Raw genomic sequence first — 17,586 nt, 5'->3', positions numbered from 1 at the left:
AAAAGCCATTGCTCCTTCGTGTCCTTAGACGAATCCTGGTGAAAGCAAGACATCTGAAGAGAGTGGGGGGAAATGCCCACTGGCCCATTAAATTTAAATTGTATGTATTTTAACCCGTATTTTAATTAACTGTTTTTTTCTTTTACGTTTTATTGTAATTTTATTGGATTTAGCTGCCCTGAGCCCGGTTCTGGTCAGGGAGGGTGGGGTATAAATAAAATATTATTATTATTATTATTATTATTATTATTATTTACAAATGGCATGTTACCTTTTTTACGACACTTAGTTTATCTGGAGCGTGGTCAAAGAGTGTATCAAAAGCATCTCGTTCTGGTTTGAGAAAGAGAACAAGGTTTTAACAAATCAATAAACACTTTAGTGAAAATTCACAGAAGCAAGATATGCATGATGACTACTTTTATTCCGTACTTTTTTTAGGAACCCTTGTAATGGACTCACTGAGCAAGAGGAAAGCCAGTGTCATGTGGTGGTTAGTGGATCAGACTAGGGTGTGGCAGGCCAAGGTTCAATTCACCAGTCAACCATGAAACTCACAGCCTAACTTTCCTCATCAAGTTGTTGTGAGGATGAAATGAGAAGTATGTATGCTACCTTGAGCTTTGTGGAGGAAAGTTGGGATATACTGTAAATGAAATGAATGAATGAATGAAAATAAGCACAGAGTGCAAGCGTAAATAGCCTTCTGAGAAAATGGGATGCAAGAAGACAGAGCAAAAGGAGAACGAGAGAATTGTTTTAATGTGCCACCTTGGACAAAAACATGATTTAGGGCAACTCCTAAATGGTGAGACAAACTAAACAAGAGACAGCATTTGAAATGCAACTGTATTTTACTGCTTTTCGAAACTTGCACACGGATCATTATTATGGGTTTATATTCCGAGTTAAAATCTTGTACTTACCAAATCGACCCATCATCATCCTGCAAATCAGAGTTTTAGAAAATGCTTTGTTAGTGCATTAATAATGGGTTCCTAAGAGCCCACAACTGAATAAGAAAACCCAGGTATCTCCCCACCCCACCCCAGACCAAGATCAATCTTGCTACACAATCTTTTATGAAAGGCAAAATTATTACCCCATAAGGCCAGAGAACAATTTTCTTATATACCACTACCATTATACTAAAATCTGAGCTCCAAGGAGGATGACCAAGGCCGGTGCTAGGGCTTTATGCGCCCTAGGCAAAATCACCTTCTGGTGCGCCCCCGGGCACATGCGTCATGACACACGCACAGCACTGCTGACGCCGCTGCGTCCCCTCCATAGGCGGGAGGAGCGCAAGCCAAAAGTGCAGCGAGCGAGCGAGCGAGCGGCGGTGGCAGCAGCAGCACCCATAGCTGAAGGCTTCAGCTACGGGCGCTGTCGCCACTCGCTCGCTACAGCCACTGAGGAGCTCACAACGTCCCCTCCATAGGCAGGAGGAGTGCGAGTGTGCGCCGTGGGAGGGCGGCGGTGGCGCAGGGTATTTGCGGGGCAGGCTGGCCAGCGTCCCCTCATTTTCGCGCCCTAGGCAACTGCCTAGTTGGCCTAAATGGACGCACCGGCCCTGAGGATGAATTATGGGAATTCCAAGGCCCTGTGCCCCCCGGGGGGGCAGTCAGTGCTGGCCCAAGACGTATTGCTGCCTGAATCAAAGCATCCAAAGCTGGATTGTATCCTTCAGGCATCAAGTTCTGCCTTCTCCTAAATTCTGATGCCTGAAGAATTCTCCTTCACTTCACTGTCTGTCTTCCTGGTGCTACTCAATGAATGACGATATATAATTCTGGGCAAGTGCCCCCAGTCCCGAGACAGGTTGCCCACCACTATGACGCAACGTAGATCAGCAGGAGGGCCACTAGATGTATCTTAGCTTTTATTTTCCGTTCATAGAAGGCAACAGAGGCCCAACAGGTCTGTCTGATGCCCCACCTCAACCAAGGGAAGACCCTAGAATATGTCCGCAGAAACGTCTGCAGCACGCACGAGTTCCTTCAAGGCAGAAAACCACTGGAGTACATACTACAATAGGGACCCAGGTGGCGCTGTGGGTTAAACCACTGAGCCTAGGGCTTGCTGATCAGAAGGTCGGCGGTTCAAATCCCTGTGACGGGGTGAGCTCCCGTTGCTTGGTCCCAGCTCCTGCCAAGCTAGCAGTTCGAAAGCACGTCAAAGTGCAAGTAGATAAATAGGAACCTCTACAGTGGGAAGGTAAACGGCGTTTCCATGTGCTGCTCTGGTTTGCCAGAAGCGGCTTTGTCATGCTGGCCACATGACCTGGAAGCTATACGCCGGCTCCCTTGGCCAATAATGCGAGATGAGCGCGCAACCCCAGAGTCGGTCACGACTGGACCTAATGGTCAGGGGTCCCTTTACCTTTACCTACTACAATGGTCTACAAAGGTCCAGATAACTATTTAGTGGGCACAATGGCTGTCCCAGATGATCCCAGGCGAGAACTTTCTGAGCACTCCCCATGAGCGAAGGGTAGGAGAAGGGCTTACTCGGTGGTGGTGGTGAGTTCTTCTGTGACCTGGGCTGTCTGGAGAAGACCTTCCCGCTTCTGGAAGACAGAAAGGAGAATGTTTGTGGCACAACACTAAATTCTGCCTAAATTGCGACTGAAAAGGCTGCTTGCCCCCATCACAAAATCAGGCGTCGGTCATGTAAAAGCAATTAACAGTGCCCGTTATTTTTTAATTTAAAGTAGAAATGAAAGCTATGGGTGGCAGTCACCCGTCTCTGAAAAGGCCGTCTTCTCTCACAAGCGGAAGAGGCACACCGCAGACATGCATTATCTTTTTTTTAAAAAAACACCCTTTTTTCTTCAAAGTGACTACATACAACTGAAACAAACAGTTGGTTAAAACAAACAGGAGTTCCTTAACAAGATGACAGCCCTAATTATTAGCTGATGATTCCAGAGGAGAAAGAAAAAGATAAAAGTAGTGTTCCAATTGAAGGCAAAGTCCTTTGTAAGCTCTTCTTCTCTGTCAGAATCTGTATTGGCCCATGGCGAATGACCATACAAAAGCATTCTAAAATATGTGTTCTTTTGCTTCTCTTGAGCAAGAGAAAGCATTCATGCAGGCTCTGAAATCCCCACTTAACCTAAAAGTTGTGCCACCTAGGGGTGCCTTTCTTAAATACTGTACTTTCAAAAGCAACAAGGAGATTGACGCCCTGTTTAAACTACCGTATGTTGTTTCTCCTGACAGGAGTCTCTTCTTTTTCCCTCCTCCAACAAATGGAGATAATCAAGCAGAGGCATCTTTGAAAATCCAAAGGCCAGAAGGCAGCCGCACTCTCCTTTGCCTTCAGCAAAACAATTTCACCCCACTCCCAAGTGACCACAGCTTTAAATGAAAGACAGGCCTCTGAAGCCAGGGAGATGTATTAATCTCTCACATTCTGTGGAGGGTTTATAGATGCGAGGAAATTGCCCTGCACCCTTGGGGACTTTGCAAAGTTACACCATCAATCTATCGACCGGTGCCGTTTATGGCAAATTGTTTTCTTCTCCCACAACCCCTAAGAAGTAACATCAAGTCACAGAAAACAACCACCGTCGGCAAACGGTTTGTTTAGCATATTACAGCTACAGCTGTTACCAATACAGAAGTTAAAAAAAAATCCAAACATAGCACAGACCTTCCTCAATTATGAAATGTATGCAGCTCTTAACAGCCACAGGCAAGAAAAACAGGAGTGCTTCCATGCAGCGATGATTTAGGGGCAACCCAACCCTTGCTTTTCTCTTCCTTGATTTCTGCAGAACCAGAAGAGCCACTTTGCTCCCAGATTTCTGGAATCCAAAAAGCCCTCTGTATCTAAGGCAGGCACCCCCAAACTCGGCCCTCCAGATGTTTTGGGACTACAACTCCCATCATCCCTAGCTAACAGGACCAATGGTCAGGGATGATGGGAATCATAGTCCCAAAACATCTGGAGGGCCGAGTTTGGGGGTGCCTGATCTAAGGGATCAGATCCCTTTCCCCAGCTGGGAGTGGGTTGTGTGTACAATATTTCCGCTGGGACAACACATTTCATAAGTCAATCTTGTAAAGAGGTATCTCTAAAAAAAAGGCTGGCAGCCAAATTACAAGCCCCGGAATGTATAGAAACAAGCAGTTAGAACTGACAGCAATTTGTTAACAATTAAATCAACTAATTATTTATATTTAAAATGATTCCAACTAGAGAGGAAACTATGAATACCTGTTCTATGTGACTTGTTGACCCTTGAAAAGTGCCCTAATGCCCTGACATCTGGCTCCATGTGCCAGAACAGACAGACCAGAAAATCTCAGGTATGCCTAAGGCAGGGGTGGTTTTAATGGGGAGTGCTAGGAGTTGCTGGACTACAACTCCCATTATCCCTGAACTCTGAGCCACACTGAATGTGGCATCTGGCAGTTGGAGCCCAACACCCTCCTAGTGGTACAGCAATAAAACGGCTAGCACATTTGTGAAACGAAGCTGGGTCTGGTATGGTTTCAAATTGGATGGGAGACTGTCATGTGTCAAGATTCCTGCACTGGAGGGGGTTGGACTAGATGACCCTCTGGATCCCTTTCAACTCTATGATTCTATAACTGTCTAGAAGGCCACAGGTTAGCCACTCCTAATCTGATGGCAGGAGAACATGTGGCCAATAATGCTAAACCACGACTGCCTACGCTTCCCCATTTCTTCTCAGAGCAATTGTTTATTGTATTATTATTTCACTGACTGATTATCGCTTGACTCTTAAAACAAACCCCAACGCCTCAAAGCAATTTGCAAAAAAGATATAGCAATAAAATTATCAATAAGAATTAAGAACCATTTAAGACTTTCACAAAAGTTAAAACAGCAACAGAGTAAAACCTGATTAAAACGTTCATCAGCTTTCTAGACGTTATTATTTGCAAACCTCCCAAATTAGGTCTAGGCCAGTTCTGCAGCTTGATCCCACCCCCGAGTACTGTTATTCGGCTATGGAGTCCAGACATCTGAGGTGGTATGTGTGTGAGAGAGAGCACTTTAAAGTGTAACCAACTTTCAGAAAACAGGATAACATTTGTAGGAAATACATACATAAGGATTCAGCATGCCCTTACCCTTACAACAACCACTTGCACAGAAACATGTTCAGGAAGTCGGATGGGAGCCCTGAAATGCATCGCCAGAGCTACCAGCAGGTGGAGAATGGACACCAGGTTCTTGCCGTGGATTGCTTGAAGGGAAACACAGATATATTGAGACACGCAAATTTTAAAAGGCAGTTAAGGAAAAACATTTTCCGGGTAAGTTTTGGATCGGTGAGAGCTTTGAGTGGTCAGTGTGTGGGGCCTCAGGGTCCTGTATGGCAACTTGCTCCTCCCCACGAGTGGCAGAAATCATGCAAAATGAACTAAATGGCATAAATCAAGCCATTTTGCATCATTGACACGAGTTGCAGAATACTGTTTTGCCTTTGCTAACCTGCCCAATGCCAGGGCAGGGGGGAATTCTGTGAACACACCAGCCTGCCTTACGCAGATGTGCGTCTACCTGCCCAGTACTGTCTACTTTGACTGGCAGCAGCTCTCCAGGGTCTCAAGCAAAGATCTTCCCTGGTCTTGCTCTCTGAATGCAAACAAAAGGGGCCTGGCAGTGGAGCAACTCTGCCCCACAACGAACCCAACCCAGACAAGCTTCTTACAGTCAACATTCCACTTGATAGCCCAGCCATGGGGTCGCAGTAAATCGTGGACAGCTTCCAGGACAGTCTGCAGCTTTTGTTTCTGGCCTATTTCTGACTGCGTCACTTCGGCCACGTTCAGCTTACGGCCAGCTAGTTTCTCTGGGTTGGGAAAACAGACAAGCAGAAACGAGATTCTTCAGGTAGTGCAAAAGGGATGGGGGACATGGACCCCCCCCCTGCAGCCAGTTCCTCACTTGGCCAGATACAAACCCACCAGCTTTTTAAAATTGAAATTTATTTATATTTTAAGGTGGTTATAAGCCACACTTACATTTCAATAAGAATAAAATCAGCAAAAGTATCCACTAAAATCTGATTGGTTAAAAAGAGAAAAATTATTCAAAGGCCTGTCTATAAACAAAGATGGTTTCCAAAACATGTCTGAAAGAAGGGAGGGGTAGCTTCTGCCAAATGCCCAGGGCTAGGGAGTTCCACAGGACAGGGCCTGCAATACTAAAGGGTTGGCCGCCAGCGGAGGCCAACTAAACCCCAGGGATGGGGGGAACCACCAGGAGTGACCCACCAGAGGATCTCAGTGATCAGGGTGGAGCGCAAGGGATCAGACAGTTCTTAAGGGGTTTCGGCTCCTGCCCAACGGTTAAGCTTCCTGACCAGATACAAGGGCAGCGCCACATAAAGCATATTACAGTAATCAATCATGGACCTCAGGGGTCAGGCTACCACAGACCCAAAACTAAGGCGGTCTCATTCATCTGGCTCACACCACTCAAATCCTGGCTTCATAAACCAGGATCTGCACCTGGACGCCCCCTTTGCTCACCCCTTTCATGAGAGTCAAGCTTCCCATTATGTGTAAACTGGGAATGATGGTTCAAGGCTTTCAAAGAAGCCAAGAATCGTAAACTGTGGCTTCATGCACTGGCTTGATTCAAAGACATTAACCAAGGAATAGTTAACTGCAACTTCCTGGCTTGTTTCCCTGCTAGCTAATGCAAAGAGAGGAAATGGGCTATGTTCATGGTTGACTGTGCAAGCGCAGACAATGACTTGACTGGATCTAAAGCGATACTCACTGGGCCACTTTGGACATAACGCTAAGCCACAGTTTAGCATTATGAGAACCATCTCTCTCCTCACCTGGCATGGCCACAAGGAGAGACTAAATTTAGAGTCTTGTGCTTCCACTTTTTGATTAATCAAAGCTTGCCAAATCTTGGTTCGGTTTGACAAACCATGGTTAACCTCAAACCATGGTTTGCACAACTGGCTTATCTCAGAAAACATACTGAAGATTGACCAGTTGAAACTATGGATATACTGTAATAGTGAACTACGGTCAATCAAAAATGGAAGCAAAAGTGTACGGTTGCCTCCTTTTCATTAGTCTGAAGTCCAAAACACAGCCCTTTTGTTTTAGCAAAGCCTGCTTTTCCTCAGCGACCAACATGGCTGAGTGGTGATTCAAACCCAGATTCCCCTCGGTCCAGCTCCAGCACTCTGTCCACTGCCCCCTGTCTACAGCAGCAGCAGCTCACCCAAGAGCTTCTGTAGCACCTGCCCGTCATAGACATCCTCCTCAAGCTGCTTGACAATGATTCTTTCTTCAACCAGGACATCATTTATCCAGTCAATTAAAACCTGGGACAATAAAGAAAAAGTATAGATTACTTGGTTGGTCCTAATACATTATTTAGTTTCTATCCTTTAAGGGGTTGGGGTGAGAAAACCTCAAGTCAAGCAGACTTTTCTGGGAAACTAAGAAATCTATTATGGTGCCAGCTTTCCTGTATTAGATTTAAATTCTTCAGCTGCATCTCACAAAAATAGCACTTTGCAAAACACTTGTAAGCCCCATGCAGGCAAATAAGGATTGTCTGATGTCACTGTGACATCAAGTTACATGTAGGTAGCCATGTTGGTCTGACGTAGTCGAAACAAAATAAAAAAAAATCCTTCCAGAAGCACCTTAGAGATCAACTATGTTTGTCATTGGTATGAGCTTTCGTGTGCATGCACACTTCTTCAGATACACTGAAGCAGAAGTCCTCAGGCGCTTATACATAGTCAGATGGGGGGGGAGGTATTACTCAGAATGGCAGAGAGTGAGGACTGCCACTTTTTCCTGTAGACCATTTGCAGTCGTTAACGGTCATCAACAGCTATGAGTCTGTCAATCACCCACTCCCTCCACCCTTCTGAGTAATACCTCCCCCCCCACCATCTGACTATATATAAGTGTCTGCTTCAGTGTATCTGAAGAAGTGTGCATGCACACGAAAGCTCATACCTATGACAAACTTAGTTGGTCTCTAAGGTGCTGCTGGAAGGAATTTTTTTTTATTTTGTTTCGACTGTGACATCAATTGATTGACAGGTTAGCTCCACCCACCAGTCAGAACTTAGCCCACAAAAGGTGGGGAGATAGCAATCTGGCTCACCAACTAGATCTAGTTCCTCATCCCTGACCTATACCCTAGAGAACCAACTAAAAATATCAGTATCAGCCAAGCAAATGGACAAACTGGGAATTTACTTTACTCAGTACAGTATATAAATGCTACTTGTGGATTAACAGATGTAAACAAAAGAAAGCTTATGTGTGGCTAAGTTATGGCTCTGCAAAGAGAGAAGATTTTTCAGGCAAGGTGATTTTCCAGTCCTGAAGTTCTGTAAATTACGGGGGTGTGCATAATTTTAAAACCAACATACATTGGAAGATCCAAAACGATTTGCAAAGCCATTGTGCACTACAGAACTTAATTCAAGATGCATTCCATTGACTGCCACCAGATCGTTCAAACTAGTCTAAGCTATTTAATTAAAAATGATCATATTATTCCATCTGAGCTACCTTCCAAGTTATGGGGAAACTTGCAAGTCAGCTATGACTGATAACCCCAGGGAGATCTTCCTTTAGCCCAGTAAGAAGATAATTCTCTTTCTGTTCTGCACTTGATTCTACAGTTGGTCTTGCCCAAAGCTATGACAGTTAATGTTTTAATCATTTCCAAACACGCACAGTGCCTGCAGCTCTGAATCTACCACCCACATGCTTCCTCGGGTGACAAGACTTAAGCTGCATTTTCTGGGACTTTGCTTTAGAAGAGGTCACCACCAGATATCAATAGCTTCATTACTCCAGTACGTTTCCGAGCACAATTCAAAGTGTTGGTGCTGACCTTTAAAGCCCTAAATGGCCTCGGTCCAGTATACCTCCATCATTCTGCCCGGACACTGAGGTCCAGCACCGAGGGCCTTCTGGCGGTTCCCTCGTTGCGAGAAGCCAAGTTGCAGGGAACTAGGCAGAGGGCCTTCTCGGTGGTGGCGCCTGCCCTGTGGAACGCCCTCCCAACAGATGTCAAAGAGGAAAACAACTACCAGACTTTTAGAAGACATCTGAAGGCAGCTTTTAATGTTTAATAGATTATTGTGTTTTATTTTTCTGTTGGAAGCCGCCCAGAGTGGCTGGGGAAACCCAGCCAGATGGGCGGGGTATAAATAATAAATTATTATTATTATTATTACTCAGGACACACTTTTATCTCCAACTTGATGGTGACTCCTTCTGTGGAACCAAAGTCACAGAGAATGATTCACAGAAATGCTGTGACTTTCCCGCCTGTGCAGTTTTGTTTTTTAATAGGGGGGGGGGACACATTAAAAATGTGATTTCCCAGCCTGCATTGAATCGGAAAGGGTACCGTCCTTTCTACCACCTCCAGGCAGGCAGCAGCAGCTGCAAATCCAGCCAGTTTTCCACTCCAATTTGGAAAAGTGTGTGTGTTCTTGCAGCAAAGAAAGGCAAAGCTACTAATCAATGAAGCCCTTACCTTGATGAGTTCTTTAAATTTGGCTTCCTCCTTTGAGTTGGGATCAATCATGGTGCGTTCTTCATTCTCCTCTGCCAGTTTGGAAGAGAAGCGCTGAGTTAGAGCCATCAGGGGACACACACACAGACAAGCACACTGCCTTGGAGACCAGTTCTCAAAAGCCAGATGCGGCCTGATTCATAAGCGGAAGAACCCAGTCATGGTACAAAGTTAGAAGCGGGATCAAGCCATCACGGGGGACGTGGCATGGCTAAGGATGCGAGATCACACAGGGCTAGTTTCCTCAAAGTTAAACTGGCCGCACCCTTTTGTGAACAGGCCTTTCGATCACACGGCCTGCAACACAGTGACCTGACCCTTCTAGTCCTCAAGGCACAGCTCCTCAGAGTGGCAAGTGGGTGATCAGTTCCCTTTTTCATCATCCAGCCTTTCCTTTGTTGTCTTAAGATGGCAGAGAGTGAGGACTGCCACTCTGCTCCAATGGAAAACTTACCGTGTCAGTGGACTTGGGAGTCCTATAATAAACTCACAAAGCATGTTTTATTTTCTGTACAGTCAAACCTTGGTTCCCGAGCGGCTTAGCTGCTGAACAAATTGGCTCCCGAATGCTGCCAACCTGGAAGTGAGTGTTCCGGTTTGCAAACATTTTTCGGAAGCCGAACATCCGACACAGCTTCCGCTTGAGTGCAGGAAGCTCCTGCAGCCAATCGGAAGCCATGCCTTGGTTTTTGAACCATTTCGGGAGTCGAACGGACTCCCAGGACAGGTTAAGTTCGAGAACCACAGTACCACTGTATTTGGTTGTCCTCACAAAAGTCTTGTGGAGTGGGTTACTAAGATTTTTGTTTCTTTTTTAAAAAAGAAGAAGAGGCAAAAGAAGAAAGGAGGAGGAGGAGGAGGAGGAGACGAAAAAGAAAAAGAAAAAAGGGTGAGAGTAAATCTGCCTGAAGGCACCCTCTCAATACCATGGCTAATAAACATACCCCTGGACACAGTGGCTCCAATTCAGAGGCTGTCACACAATAAGCCTGGTGTTGCCCCATGGCTGAGGATTGAGGGCTGCAGCTGGATGCTGAAACAGGGTGCCAAGGGGCCTCCCCTTCCCACTCTGCAGTGCAGATATAGCAAAATGCAGAAGCCAAGGGGCACATACCATTCCCAAACCTGGGTGGGGTTCGCACAAGGAAGGCTTCCTTCACCGCTTAAGCCTTGCTTTTGCTAAAATGTGTTTTCTTTTTCTTGCCAGGAAATCCGAGCAAGTACTTTGAATCAAATGGCAGTGGACTATAAAGGTGACTCATTAATTTGATTAAACTCAAAGTAAGTGTAATTCCCGGGTGTGTATTTTAACTCTGTTCTTATGTTAATTAAATGTATACTTATCCATGTTTTGCAACGGTCTGTGGGGATGAGCAAGAAATATTTGCTGTATCATAGAATATGCTTCCCAGAGAGGTCCATAAATGCGTATCTCTTTCTTTTTAAAAAAAGAAGAGGGCACAAGGCATTGTTCTAGCAGACTCATTTGGTTGATATCCTTACGCTGCTGAATCTATTCAGAGTTACAGTCCTACCTTGGGTTGCGAACGTGATCCGTGCAGGAGGCACATTTGCAACCTGCAGCGTTCGCAGCCTGAAGCGCCGCATCTGAGCACACACGTGATGCGATTCAGCACTTCTGCGTGTGACATCATTTCGCGCTTCTGCACATGCACGAGAGCCGAAACCCGGAAGTAACCCGTTCTGGTATTTCCGGGTTCAGCGCAGTCCGCAACCTGAAAACGCGCAACCCACAGCGTTCGTAACCCAAGGTATGACTGTATATGAGTGGGCCCTGCAGCAAAATGTTGCAGTGTTTTCCTGACATGCGTGTGTTATCTGGGGGACAGGGAGTTCGCACCAGAGACAAGATTTCCTACTCTATCTTGGAATGTCATGTGCACTTTTTCTGAACATTTAAAAGTGCAATCAGTCTGTAAGTCACTGGAGCACAAGGCTATGTTAAGCAACTGGTTACTGTATTTGGTCTGGCCTGGGAGGCAATATAAGAAACCCCATCTCTCACCTGAAAAAAACAACAACACTGAACTGCATCTTAGGGCTGAAAGCGACTGTCTCTTGGCACAGCCCTCCAGCCTGCAACAGAGGTGTGCCAACTAACCATGCAGCATTTATTGATTTATCTATCTATGTAAAGTGCTTACTGCATATGCCACCACACTAATTAAATTAACACCAAGTTAATGCGCAACAAAACAACAGTACAACATCCAGCATGCAAAAGAAACAACCTAACTTATCACAATTCACAATAGTGATGGACTGTTCAGCTGGGCCAGGGAAAACTTAAACTGAAAGGGTGGTTGTAGATGCTTCTCCCCAAAAATGGGAGATAAGAGTCATGAATAACAATGCAGAGGTGTAACACACTCAGGGGGCACAACACTGCAGGGGTGTCGTAAGTCAACTCTTCTGCAGTAACTGCCCCGTTTGCATTTGGTTTGGAGTTTGCATTAGCAGGCAGTGCTACGCGCTTTTATTTTTTAAATCACTTTACATTAAATAGGAACCGGGGTGCAAAGAAAAGGCGTGTTGCTCTTTTGCCACTACTACGGTAGTGTTTTGAGAGCGAGTGGGATGAGCACACAGTTGCCCAATCCCAGCCAGATTGAAATCCTGGATTTCTCCATCGGCGTCACTCTGCTCCTTTTGGGAAACATTTAAAAAGAGTTTCTCCAGCGTGAACCAGGAAGTGACCTCCCCAGACAATAGTTTTTCTCTCTCCTCCTGTTCCCGTCACTCCATGGTATTGTCAGGGCCCCTGATTCTCAGGCAGCGTTCAGACATTACATTAGCTTTCCTGGTTGCAATGCTAGCACTCCCGTCCCAGTCAAGAATGTTGATTGTGGAAATGCAGTGCTTTCTCACTGCCATGCAGTGCTGAATTTTAAAATGAGGGAAATAACTGCATGCTGGGACTCCACCCCAGATGATGGAAAAGACAGGGAGGCTGCACCACAAAACTCCAGCCCTTCACTGGGACTCTTCCAGATGGATGATGTCAAGCCCCTGATCCCTCTGTTCTCCCCCTCACAGTAACTGAAGCTCTTTTGTTTAGATCTCTTAATCCACAAGTAGCATTTTTATACTGTACCGAGTAAAGTATCTTCCGGGTGCAGATCCGGGACAGCAGGGGACATCGGCGCATTGATGGCATTTTTACCCTCTTCTTGCAGGTCAGTCACTGGAAAAAAGGGAAACCCAACAGACATTAGTAAATGCACAGTTTGTCCATTTGCTTCACTTTTATCCAGAGTAGAGCCAAACATTCCTTAAGTTCATTTTTGCACTGGAATGTAATTGCTTTAGTGAATAGCTCCCCTGCTCACACAAACACACACACTCTCTCTTTTGTGGCTGTGTAAACACAAGGCATTTAAAGCACATCCCCCCCACCTGCAAAGAACCCTGGGAACTGTAGTGTACCCCCCCACACACACACAGAGCTGCCATTCCCAGTACCCTTAACAAACTACAATTCATGGGATTTGGGGGTGCTGGGAATGTGCTTTAAGTGTCTGGTGTGTACACAGCCAGAGACTATTCCCCCTCACATGACCCGGAGCCATCAGATGACGCACTGGAGAGATGATGTCACAACACACAAGGTAGTCAGGGCAAATGAAGCTCCTTTTGAGCGAGGTGACGAGTACGTGCAATTTAGCAGTTCTTTAGTAAACACCAAGTTGACTTACCTACCACACAAGACTCAGTTGTACAGCTGCAAATAAAACATTTTAAGTGTGTTTTAACTGCAATATACAATGAGACACTAGATGGCAATGGTGAGCCTTATGGAAAATGTATTTTTTTAAAATGCTTTTTTTTAAAAAAATATTTTTATATGTATCTAGATTCCACCTGGAACTAAGATAGGAAAAAACTTGAGGACATCACAGCACATGGTTTCATAGCCACTTGCAATTATTACAGATGGGTGGGCTCACAGGAGCCACTTCCTAAGGGCCATGGGGGCTTTGGCCCCCACAATAAAATATTTGATAGTGTGTGCACTGCATCATGTGATGCAGGGCAGAGCTTACCTTGGTCCCCACAATATTCTATTCAAGTTGGCACCCCTGGGCAGGGTACAAACAAACCAATAAAAGTAGTTTGCCATTGTTAGTGACAACTATGTGTCATCCAGGGTAGATAAAAATCAATGATTTTTTTGATTTAAATCGATTTTTTTGATTTAAATCTGATTTTTTAAAATAAAATGCTTTTTGAGGAAAATATATTACCATCCAAAGGTTATTCCATCATGAAATAAAGATTAGTTTTTTAATTATGTAGAATAAGGTTGTATATGTTTAATTTTTGGGGTAAATAAATTCCATTAATCCATTCGCAATGTCATGCTCTTCCAGAGGTTTTTGTAAGATTCTTGGGCAGTTTCTCTGCCTGCAAGATATTATCACAGATGCTTGGTTTACTTTTGCAGTTCTCAAAACTGAATTTGACTCAACAGAGATCACATGCCTCTTCTTCACAGCAAAAATGTTATAACATGAACAGAGTTGAGAAAAAGACCTTAATCCTATTGTTCTACAAACCTATGAATACAGAATCAACCCCTTCAGTGCTAAGTTTCAAGAAGTTCAGTGAATAGAATAGAAACAGTATTTTTCTGATTGTTTGGAGTGGACAGTATTTAAGTTTTTCATGTGTAGGCTGGGCTGACAGTCTAAGTTTCTTAAAATATATATATATATTGTTTTTGTTTAGCCAAATTAGTTAACAAACATGGATGTTTGTTTAAGCAAATAACATGTGCTGTAATGTTATTGTTTCAGTTGAATAAATCTATTTAAATTGTTATTATTAAGGTAATGATTATTTTTCTCCTTCCTAAGTACAACAGTAAAGTTGTCCAAATATGAATGATTAACCTATTAAACTGGGGATAAAAAACTAATATGAAAAGTTGTTATTCTAAAAATCTTCATCTACCTGCATATTGAAGTTATAACAGCAAGAATTAGTCTTTATGTAGAAAACTATGATTTAAATCAAGCCTTACTGACTAGTGATTTAAATCGTGATTTAAATCAGTTTGATTTAAATCAAATCCACCCTGGTGTCATCACATCTAGTTCTGTAGTAAGGCAATTAAAACATACAAGAAAGTGTGTTTTTGCTATGTTTTGAGCAGTTCTTGATTTTATTGGTTACAGGTAGGTAGCCGTGTTGGTCTGGGTCGAAGTAAAATAAAAAAATTCCTTCAGTAGCACCTTAAAGAACAACTAAGTATTTATTTTGGTATGAGCTTTCGTGTGCATGCACACTTCTTCAGATACACTGAAATAGGAGTCCCCAGGCGCTTATGTAGAGAAGGGGTGGGGAGGAGGTGGGGAGGGGAGGGGGTATCACTCAGAAGGGTGGTGGAAGTGGGTGATTGACTGACTGATAGCTGTTGATGACCGAAAACGACTGCAACGTTGATGACCGAAAACGACTGCAATTCAGCAACTTCTCTTTCCAGTCTATTTCAATCTCCCAGGACATTCTATACAAGATCTCAAAGTAGCTGTCTTACTACAAAAGAATTTCAGAAATAGACTGGAAAGAGAAGTTGCTGAATTACAACTTATCACCAAGCTCAAAACCATGGAGGGACCTGGTTTGAACAGAGACATTGGATTCTTATCTCATTATACATGATAAAGCGATCTTCAGCCATCTCCAACCTTGCTTTTTCATGCAAAACCATTTGCAGTCGTTTTCGGTCATCAACAGCTATCAGTCAGTCAATCACCCACTTCCACCACCCTTCTGAGTGATACCCCCACCCCACCCCATCCCCACCCCTTCTCTACATAAGCGCCTGGGGACTCCTATTTCAGTGTATCTGAAGAAGTGTGCATGCACACGAAAGCTCATACCAAAATAAAAACTTAGTTGGTCTTTAAGGTGCTACTGAAGGAATTTTTTTATTTTGTTTTCATCGGTAAGCCACCTTGAGTCTCACCAGGGAGTAAGGGTGTGTATATATATATATCTGTGTGTATAGTGTACAATATCATTTGCCACAGAACTATACACCTCAAAACACATGGAAGTAGGGAAATTGCTCAGTTTTCTATGTTACTTTTAACTGTTTCTATTGTATCTTATACATCTGCATGAGATCTGTGTGCAGGAGGTGATAAGGAGCTGGGTAATTTTAAAGTGTCCCACGTCACAAATCACCTCCTTCTCCCTGGGAGGCCTGCTTTCCACCTGCAGGTTGATGTTTCAGCATGGCAGCCCCTTCAAACAAGCCATTCTTTCCCATGCATTCTGGATCAGTGCAGTGGGTGGACTGTTCCACATGCTCACCTGAAAGTGCCTTTTAAAAGAAAGATATTTAGCAGAAGGGCAGAGTGAGAGCGATTATGAAAACCCCACTTTCCATACTTAAAAAATGCTTACAAGTTCTATAGACCTTCAGGCTGAAGTGAAGACAGTGTTCAAAACTCCCATTGTTCTAGGCCAGTGATGGCGAACCTATGCCGCGTGTGTCAGACGTGACACGCAGAGCCCTCACTGCTGGCACGCGCCCCATCGGCCCATTGTTTCCCCCCTCCATTTGTTCTCCAGATCCTTTTTGTTGTTGTTGTTGCTGGTAGCCAGAGATTGGTTTTTTAACCCTTTCTGTGCTGTTTTTTTCTGGCGCTTGGGAGACTATGATTGGGTGTAACAGCGTTCGTTTTTTAACCCGTTCTGTTTTGGGTTTTTTTGGCACTTTGGCAGATTATGCCGGTGCTGCGTGTTAGTTCCAGCGAATGTATTATTTTTCATTTATTTCTGTTCTCTCCCCCCCCCCAAAAAAAGCGCAGCAGCTTTGGGGCACCCCCCCCAAAAAAGCAAAGCAGCTTTTGCACACACACCCCCAAAAAACCTCCAAAACTTTGGTCAGCATCTCTCCCCAAAAAGCTCAACAACTCTGGGCACTTTGTGATAAATTGTCACGGTCCGGTTGGCGGGCGTCAGGACCAGAGGCAAGATGGAGGTGCAGAAGCAGGAACAGGTGCAGGGCTGAGGGTCCAGTAGCAGGCAGTCGCAGGGTCAAGGAGCAAGGCAGAGACGAAGGTCCAAGGAGCAAGAAGCAAGGCGAAAGCTCAAGGAACAAGAAGCAAGGCGAAGGTCCAAGGGTCGAGGAGCAAGGCGAAGGCAAAGCAAGGGTCCAAGGGTCGAGGATCCAGGCGTCGGCAAGGGTCCAAGGAACAAGGAGTAAGGCGAAGGCTCAAGGAACAAGGAGCAAGGCGAAGGTCCAAGGGTCGAGGATTCAGGCGTCGGCAAGGCAAGGGTCCACGGAGCAAGAATCAATGCGTCGGCAAGGCAAGGGTCCAAGGAGCAAGGATCAAGACGTCAGCAAGGCAAGGGTCCACGGAGCAAGAATCAAGGCATCGGCAAGGTAAGGGTCCACGGAGCAAGGATCAAGAGGCCAGATGCAACCAGGCAGGGAAAGCGTTGCTGTGGCAAAGAGCTGAAGGGAAATGCTGGGCTTTTATCCCTCCCAGCTCCTGCCACCAGGTGCAGTGAGATCTCAAGTGGCCTCACCTGGGTGACTACTCCTCCAGCACAAGCTGAGGTCTTCACCTGTGTGGCCACGCCTTGCTTCTCCAGCACAAGCTGAGGCAGGCCCCAGTCCTGCAAAGCACTACAGCCCCCAGAGCCTGACTCCTGCCCATACTCCTGACATAAATAAGGGTTTTTTGGTTTGGTTAAATAATTATTTTGGGTTTATTAAAAACAGTTATATATTACAATTATACATTTTTGTTATTTAAACTATGAATATCGCGAAATTATGGTTCTTTTCTCGAAGTGACACACCACCCAAGTTATGCTCGTTTTTTTGGCGAAGTTTGACACTCCAAGCTCAAAAGGTTGCCCATCACTGTTCTAGGCGCATTTTGCGACAGGGAATTTCATTAGCGCAAGACGTTTCTGAGCTCTGGGCAAAGTTTTCAGATTAAAACTGCAGAGGGGAAGGAAAGGAGGACCTTTTTCTGC

General features: G+C 44.8%; 1 protein-coding gene across 3 annotated transcripts in view; it reads right to left on the bottom strand.

Annotated features, from left to right (window-relative positions):
* PARVB (parvin beta) overlaps positions 1-17,586 on the bottom strand; it is a 47,743-nt gene that overhangs the window by 10,321 nt on the left and 19,836 nt on the right. For all 3 annotated transcript variants that reach the window (XM_035137882.3, XM_088669920.1, XM_035137883.3), the window contains exons 2-9: positions 12,680-12,769; positions 9,526-9,596; positions 7,231-7,333; positions 5,693-5,833; positions 5,109-5,224; positions 2,511-2,569; positions 927-946; positions 272-333 (exon numbers count right to left, since the gene is read on the bottom strand). In XM_035137882.3, coding sequence (XP_034993773.2) covers positions 272-333; positions 927-946; positions 2,511-2,569; positions 5,109-5,224; positions 5,693-5,833; positions 7,231-7,333; positions 9,526-9,596; positions 12,680-12,769 — 662 coding nt within the window. The remainder of the gene's footprint in view (positions 1-271; positions 334-926; positions 947-2,510; positions 2,570-5,108; positions 5,225-5,692; positions 5,834-7,230; positions 7,334-9,525; positions 9,597-12,679; positions 12,770-17,586) is intronic.

This window comes from Zootoca vivipara, chromosome 5 (genome assembly GCF_965207765.1).
Source record: "Zootoca vivipara chromosome 5, rZooViv2.hap1.1, whole genome shotgun sequence".
Taxonomy (NCBI): Eukaryota; Metazoa; Chordata; class Lepidosauria; order Squamata; family Lacertidae; genus Zootoca; species Zootoca vivipara.
Note: the sequence above shows the minus strand (reverse complement) of the source record. Positions and strands in the feature narration are given on the sequence as shown.